Raw genomic sequence first — 8,980 nt, 5'->3', positions numbered from 1 at the left:
TGTAGGGAAGTGTAATTGGATTACTAGAGGTAAGGATGTGATGCATCACAGTTTTATTAAAAAAGGTAAGAATACTTGATGGAATATTTTGAAAATAGGAAGGCATTTCTCTTATTAACATTGCCTAGTTTATAAGATCCTTAGTTACAGTTAGTATTGTATTGGCTCCTGCACTTTGCAAAAGGAGAAAACATAATGAAGCTCGATTCTAATCCAATAACCTCAAATTGCATGGTCAGTAGTTAACTAGTTGTGCGAATAGAGCTAATTTGATGAAGGATTAAAAGAAATACATGCTGCTTTAAGAAAGTAATTACATCTGCTCGAAAAAAATTAGAGAAAAATTCAAGAACATTGATAGCTATAGAAAATATTTCAACATATCAGAATGCGTGCTGATTTTCAGCTCACAAAGAAAGTTAAGTTGGCGGTTGCAGTGCAATAAATCAGTCAATGTAGTAAGGTAGATGTTTTAACCAATTTTGTCCTTTCAGTCATATTGTTGGCACCTGGAAGTGCAAATTTGAAGCTTCTTATGAGCATCAACAGCTACAATGAAATTAATCCCTTCTCGTTTTTTTCTGCAACAAGTATCATGAACATCTCAACAAGAAATATTCACACTGCACATACTTCACACACTTGATATGTGAAACACAAAATGTGTTTATATCAGGCATCAGGTTTGTCAAAAGTACTTATAATGGAACTATACCCAGAAACGAACATGCACTAAACATCATTAGTAATATTAACATTAAAAATAATTCAACAACTCAGGTGCATTCTCTGGGACATCAAAGATACATTAGACTTTGGCATTCCCATTCAACAAGGATCTCTTCTTCTTCGCAGCTATTCTGACTCTAGTTGGGCTAGCGATCCATCAAACTGCCACTATTTTACAGGCCGTTGCTCCTTCCTCGGTCCTAATCTTATCTCTTGGCAAGTCAAGAAACAACTCTCCGTAGCTCATTCCTGGGCGTATAGAGGATTGTCTACAGAAGCAACTTATGTCGTATGGCTATGGCATTTATTTCTTGATCTTCATATTTAGATTTCATCTCCAACTACAATTTTTGTGACAACTCCTCGGCTCTGGCAATTACATGCAATCCTATCTTCCAAGCCCGTATGAAACACCTAGAGATAGATTATCACTTCATTCTGAAAAAAATTCTGTCCAACGAGGTTGCCGTTGAACACATTTCCACAAGTTAACAACTTGTAGACATGACGCCTTGAACATATCGCTTCCAACACCTCGCTTTCTTCTTCTTAGTGATAAGCTGACACTCCAACGTAGGAATATCGGCTTGAGGGGGGGGTAACAACGAACCTACAACTCACAACAAAGGACCTACAACCCCCAGCAACATGGAAGCATCCACAACCAATGAATATTGTCGTGTGCAACCTTAGTCATAATATGGTAATACCCTCACCTTTTCTACTCCATCAAGAATATTCCACTTAGTGTATACAAAGCCCGTCACTGTTTTCAGCCTGGTTTATAAGATCCTTAGTTACAGTTAGTAGCCAGCTCTTCAATTTTAAGCAGGTTTTTAAAAATTCTCCATTTTATGAGCGAAAAATCAAAGATGTTTTTTTAATTATTCACAAAAAAATAAATCTCCTTATCAAAGATGGATTCAATTCTTTTTTTTTATTTGTATACTCTTCAGACAATCTCACGACGAATCAGACTTGAATCAACACAAAATTTCTCCTGATTCAACAAGGCTAGAAGAATAATTTGAAAGGCATGAATTTGTAATATTTTGTAATTCATATTACAATTCCTTTATCACCATATCTAATATAAACGTAAAAATCAAAGGATGTTAAACAGAATAACATAGCTTTGAGTCTATTGATGCCAAACATATGCAGAAGGTTTGATAACCTGTTAAGGGATATCTGCAAAAAAAGCTAATTAGTCATGAAACATTAAAACCAACTCATTCAACACTTAAAACTCAAGAAACTCTGAATACTTTCAATTTACCTCCAATCCATCACAAGAAACTGAAATTGAGTGTGTATTCCTACATGTATCTTTTCAAGTGCTAAAAACATGGGGTTGATAGTCTGTTTTTATTTTTATTTTTATAGATTGATCCGTTACACCTCTATGGGCATAATATTCATATTTACCATGAAAAATGACGTGCAAGTGTTGTGGCCAACCATTCTTTTACTGGTGAGTTTTTAGCTTTTAATCACATTTTATATGAAGATAATACAAGAAGGCTTGCAAATGCCAAAATACTCCTTTTAAAAGTAAGGGTTGAAGCAAAACTCAATTTTTGTCATATTTTGTTACAGTAATAAGAAAAAAAACACAGATTCTTTGATTTTTGATGTGGATTTGTCGGATCAAGAAACATCATCTGATGCTCTCGCCTAAGGAAGTTTATGGAGGCCTTCTTTTCTAGTAGCTTTTTTTTTCACTCGTGCCTATAAAAGAATGGTTCACATTCCAAGTGTTTGAGGATTTCAGTATACACCGTTCAGAGGAGGAAACAAGATGGTGGGATTGAAAATTTGTTGATCCGGTTTGACATCCAGATGAAAAGAGCAGAGAGAGATTGCTCAAAAAGCTTTTCTGATGGATTTCAGAAAGAAAAAGATGATAAGCTCAGAGCAAAATGCAAATTAGTATTTGTTTGGAAAAATTGAGAAAAATACATGTGATGATATAGTCTATGAGAACGAGCAATGAGATTGTGAAAATGCGAGATCAATATTAGTTCACTAAATCAATATTAGCTATTCCATGAGATCCAACAAGTTCGGCATAAGCATTCTTGTCGAATTCAGTGTCTACCAGCAAAACATAGAGTACAGTTCAGGATTTCACTAGTTTTTCTTATAATAAGCAAGTGAAACTTATCCAAATGCATCCAAGAATGAAGTTTTATGGGGCCTTATAAGACGTAAATTATGGATCTGGCTTATTAGTCATTTACACATGATGCATTGCATTTCATATTCCATCTTCTAAGGTTTTAGGATACATCATTTATATGGACGAATTATGAGGTTGGTCAGAAGTAACAGAGATGAATATTATAAATTTTGTTATTTTTTGGCTGGAAGAAAGCAAAAGACCATTTTTATACTTATAAAAAATTTATGTCAATGAAATGACAGCTTGTACATTCCTTTAGCCAACATATGCATAAACCAGCAGTCAAATTTCCCATCTCTCCATTCCATTTTTCTACCCTTTTTACTAACACTCCCAATTCCAAGAACTCCTGCGCTCCGCTGTCCCTCAACTGGAATTTTTGTCCCAACCCCTGCCCCAAGTTTGTTTTTCGGAACTTCTATCACGACCACCACTTGGACAGCCTGCCCGATGCTGACGCCGAAGCTGAAGACCGATCGTTATGCAAGGTGAAGCTCCCCTGCAGCTGTGGCGGCAAGCTCATCCCCCGTGGCGACCGAAACGTGCACTATGTTGGCGGACAAAAAGAGGATTATTGTTGTTCTCCGTGATACCACATTTCACGATGGAGAAAACATATGGCGGCCCTCTGTCCGCATCTGCAACCAACTTCCTGGACAAAATTTAGACGTACTTGTCTCGGTTTGCACTGTTGAGGATTTGGAGAACATGATGGACGAATTTAACTCTTTCAAAAGACTTTAATAATAAATCCGCAAAGCTTCGAATTTTTATCTTCCTCCTATTAGGAAAAAAATTTGCGTACGTCAAGGGGTACGTAGAGATGCGTACATAATAGGGTACACGAACGTTATATGGAGGTTACATGGGGGTTACAAGCGGGTTATAACTTCCTTGTAACTTTCATGTAACTCAGCTGTAACCCGCGCTTTTATTTTATCCATTCAGATTACAAGGTTAAAGCGGGGTTACACGGGAGTTATACGGGAGATTACACGAGAGATTATACAGGAGGTTACACGGGAGTTACACGGGAGGTACAACGAGTTATAACCCCCTTGTAATCCCCGTATAAATCCCGTGTCCCTATTAAACCCGGAACATCGTTCAGCTGGGTTAGACAACGCGGCTTCTTATGTTAGCAGGGCGAGTTATATCGACCCAACCAATGAAGCACTCGCTTTTGATGCAAACACGCGCATAAGGCATTGCATAAGGCATTCGAAAACCAACACTAAAGAAGCTGCCACCACAAGAAACTCAAATGCTAGAGGCGAAGTATTCGTCAATGATGGTATGTCTCCTACCATACTCTCCATTCTTATTGTTATTTTTTGTTTTCATAATTCTTTAATAACATATTTTTTGGCGAATGACAATATTTCAGCATTGGAGAATCAAAATTTTCGTACCTGTTCGAATGTTGTTGGCACAAGAAATGTAGCAACACAAACTGAAGAAGACATAGAAAGACCCCACTTGCATCAACAACAACAGGGTGATTCAACCTCGCTCTTTAATGACCAAAACCCTTGAAAAATCTTTGGGTTTACTCATAATATATTAAGATATAAGATGTAGTTTAATATTAGTGCTTCAACTATAACTCATTTCAGCCCGATTCATCCATAGATATGGTGCAGAAATTTTATTTACTACTAACACCACATGAAATGATTTATTTATTTAATACAAGCACATGAAATTACTCAGCCGCGGCACTCGTCTTCTTCTTGGCGTTATTAGCGGCCAGCACCGCGCCTCCATAAGCCGCAACCTCATCCGCATCAATCTCATCCCATAATTTCGCATCCGGATAACGCTCCTCCACCACCTGCCGCAGGACCTTGGGCGCCGAAACATTCCCCACGAACACCACCGCATCCACCTCCCCCGCATGGCTCAGCTCCGAACTTTCCAGAAGGTTCTTAAGAACGTCAGTTGCCCCGGCCAACTGCGTTGCTATAGCCTGCACGAATTTGCCGACCACCGGCATAGCGGCTGATTTCTTCAGATCTTCCTTCTCCTTCTCCCAATCCATCGCCATTTTCTCAAAATCGATTTTTTCAAGATGGCTTTTTTGACCCTCAAGAGTGTACTCGTAGATCTCGTTCAGGACGTCCTTGGGCTGGACGGACACCACGCACACGTCGATGATGTCGCCGGTGGTGGAAATGATGGCCAAAGTCTTTGTCTTGTTGGGCTTCACCTTGCCGCCGTAAGCGGCGGCCACGGCGGGGGACTATTCGCTCACCACCTCCACCACGTTGACGACCACGTTTCTGTTGCTCTCGCCGAGAAAGGCAATGGCGTCGCGGTTCCTGGAACCGGTGGCGTTGGGGAGGACGACAACGCTGGAATGAATATCTGTGCCGCCCAGAGAGGACTGGACTATTTCTAGGGCGTCGGTAAAGCCGTCCACCAGTTCTCCCCTATTCGGGATTTCATCGATGTTCACTTTTACAACTGCAAAATTCATTTTTTAGTACAAATTGATGAACTTTATCAGAGGAAGAATTGATTGTGAAGAATTGGGAGGAGGAATATGATGTATGAGAAGAAGAAGAAGAACCTTTGGATCCTTTAATGACGATGTATCTGCCGGTGATTTTGTCGACTAATCCGGCCACTCGGAGGGGGGACTTGCTCCAATCTATTCCGATTATTATGGAATTCTCAGCCATTCCTTCCTGCTAGCTAATTAGGGTCTATGTTTGTGCACTGAATCAATGCAAGCTCTTCAGATTTATATAGAGGAGGGAAGAGGATAGCAATATACGTCCTCCCCTCTAGTTCACAAATTACCTTTTTTTTATAATATTTTATTTATATATATTTTGCATGTGAAAAACATGACGCATTGTTCAAGAAAATCAAATATTATATATATATATATATATATATATAATGCATATATGATGCATGTCAGAATTGTCGGTAGTAGAATAATTCATATTAGCATTATGTGGAAACTCAACATTCTCATATGAATAAAGAGAAGTAAATAGGATGAGACACCTCAAATTTTTTTTTTTTGGGAAAATCCTAAAAATAGAAAAAGATTTGAGGTCAAGCTGAGTTGAAATAATTCACTAGTAATTGTGAGTGCACGGGTTCACACTTCTCCTGAATTAGGGGATATGTAGTTACAAAGTTGATCATTGTAAATGTACAACAGTAGTTCAACAATAATAGTTGTAGTTTAGTTGTAGTTCTCGATGATAGTAGACTTTTATGGTCGTAATCGATTGCTATGGAGGAAGAAGTTTGTCGTGAATATTGTAGACGTTATTTGTTTCACAAAATTATTTTTATTTATTTTCCTTGATTTATTTTTATTGAATATGTTTATGCATCCGGGCACAATATTTAAATTTACTTGTGGCTTATGGGGATCCCTAATTATTTCGTACAAGTGAGGATGTCTACCTTTCGATAATGTGGGCCGGGCCTATCACGGTTTGAAAGCTTCATTTTCATTTACTCTAAAAAAGCTTATAGAATAAACATTAATCACTATTATTTTATAATTGAGGGTATTTACATACATGCCACACAATTTTTATATATTTACATATTTAACATTTAAAATTTAATATTTACATAAATATCACTCAAATCTTTAATATCACGTTGTTAATTTTATAAAATAAAATTGGGGTTTTATAATAAAAAGCATCATTAATCATATCTTCCGCAAAATCAAACGGCTCAAAACTGAACACACGTCACTTGATAAATATCTAAGAGAATAAGTGAACGTACATGGAGGACGGTTGAGCGACGGTAGTAGCCGGTGAGGGACTGATCGAGCGGCCGACTAAGGGTGAGCTGACCCAAAAACCTGCTAAATTAGATGTTGATCGAATCGGAAACTGCTTAAGTAGAGGCTCACCAACAAGAGATGACCCGCTGAATATTCATCAATTTTACGGCATAAAATTGATTGATTGGGAGTCGACTGATAAAAGAAGGTTGGGATGTAATTTTCATTTCACACTAATCATAACCCCCCTATAAATAGAGGAGCATTAAATATAACATAGATTGTTGATACAATATATAAAAACATCTCTTCCCCCTCTCATCTCTCTTTGTTTCTCTCTCATTGTCATGAACCATTCCTTGAGTGTCATTCACAAGCAAGTCAAGGTTTGACATTCTAAAAGATCAATGATCGTGAAACATGTCGCAAGTCCACAAACAAGAAGACGAGTGACCCAAGGAGAACGACTACAATATCGAGAGACCGTAAACAGTATAAATTGTCCCCGAGGGTTTGTGACCCAACAAATCAATGAGCTCAAAGAAGACCCAATCAAAATAATAATTCCGATTTTAAAAAGTAGCTTAGTTCTAATACGTCTTCCTTTTTTTATATGGATGGGGCCCATCAAGAAGCATTATCATCAGTTTGTCACATGGTTTCGATTGCCACATCGCTTTCATTATCACATGCTTCCAAATCGACTTCCCATAGAATCAATCAATCAAAATGACCATTCTAATTTTTAAAATAAAACCCAATTCTAAATTTATTGTAAATTGATTGTCCCTCCCGTTGGAACACTTCAAGACACTCATTCTCTCCTTCACACAATCAAGATGCACATTTCCCGTAGAGAAGCCGAGATTTTGAATGAAACTGGTTGAATTCAGTTGCAGGCATTAGGGCGTCGCGATAGCGGTGTCGTGGAGCTCTAACGTGCGTTTCGTTGCTTACTTTAGGGAGCCAAAATGCCGAGCTATCAAGTTTTGAAACCTGGAGTGGGCATTGTGGCGCTACTGGTCTTGACGCTTGGGCGCTACATCAGGGGGTGAGAGTGTCATGCTGACCTCTTAAATACATACCACATAATTGAAATGAAAAGTTATACATATAAAATATTTATTAAAAATAAAAGTAGGAGTTAAATACATACCACACAATTCTTATGTATTTATATACCTAAGATCTAAACTATCATATATTAACATACATACATAACACTTTAATGTCACAGCAAAAAAATGTAATTATGACTTACTTTTCTACCACCGATTCGATCAATTAACATATGCATACGAGCCCAATAATTAAATGTACTTGATCTAGTCAGAATCGTACAAATAAGCCCAACCTTGCACTCATGTGGGCCGGGCCTATGACGTGAACAGCTTCCTTTCATGTACTTTTATAGATCCAATATTAGCCCCTATTATTTTATTATCGAGGCATTTATATGCATGCCACAATTTTTATATATTTATAAATTTAACATTTATATTTTAATAATTATACACATGACATTTAAATTTTTATATTAACATCAAAAATATCATCGAAAAATAACATCATTATTAACTACTTCAAAATTAAATAAATAGATTTATAACATCAAAATATCAAAAATTAAGTATTTGATATAGAAATACATGAGAATTGTGTAATATGTCTGTAAATTGAACAAATATTACATCCGGTTGAACAAATATTACATCCGGACTCCGGATGGAGTCCGGATGTAGAGATACGTTTGGAGTCCAACTAAATCATGACATGTGGAGGTGACAGAAAAAAATTTCGTTTTAGCTCAGGGAATATTCACCCCATATTATTCCGCGTTATTCATGTGTTATTGTGGTGATATTCGTGTGTTATTCTGTTCTGGGAATATTTCCGGTATTATAATAACACAATAACATATAAATATCACCATAATAACACATGAATAACACGGGAGGAATATTCCACTGTGTTACCGAGCCGGATTACAGGAAAGCACGTGTGTTATCTTTTTTATTTTCTGAAGATTTGAGTGTGGGTCCTTGAACTCACGTGTCCGTATATCAGTGGAGTCCGAGCGCATCTTTACGTTCAAAGTCCTGATAGAATAATTTTCCCTGTAAATTTTTTATTTTGTCATTATATTATATGCGTGATTTATAACTAGGAAAGAGCTAGGGGGTGTCATCGAAAGTGTCTTAATTCAAAATCATTCACATACAATCCATCAAGATAATCATTCTTATTGTTTTAAAATCTATTTCTAATATTGAATTACTTTTATTTTTCATTTTGGTTTT

At 37.1% G+C, this 8,980-nt stretch overlaps 1 protein-coding gene across 1 annotated transcript; it reads right to left on the bottom strand.

Moving 5' to 3' along the window:
- Positions 1-4,477: 4,477 nt before the first annotated feature.
- LOC110027963 lies at positions 4,478-5,647 on the bottom strand. Its single transcript, XM_020729631.1, has 2 exons — positions 5,487-5,647; positions 4,478-5,380 (listed from the first exon to the last, which is right to left on the bottom strand). Exon 2 carries the CDS (start codon positions 4,959-4,961, stop codon positions 4,620-4,622), a length of 342 nt encoding a protein of 113 aa, XP_020585290.1. The 5' UTR covers positions 4,962-5,380; positions 5,487-5,647; the 3' UTR covers positions 4,478-4,619.
- Between the last annotated feature and the right edge of the window lie 3,333 nt (positions 5,648-8,980).

Source organism: Phalaenopsis equestris, unplaced genomic scaffold, assembly GCF_001263595.1.
Source record: "Phalaenopsis equestris unplaced genomic scaffold, ASM126359v1 Scaffold000469, whole genome shotgun sequence".
In the NCBI taxonomy this organism is placed as follows: domain Eukaryota; kingdom Viridiplantae; phylum Streptophyta; class Magnoliopsida; order Asparagales; family Orchidaceae; genus Phalaenopsis; species Phalaenopsis equestris.
This window is presented reverse-complemented; position numbering and strand designations above follow the sequence as displayed.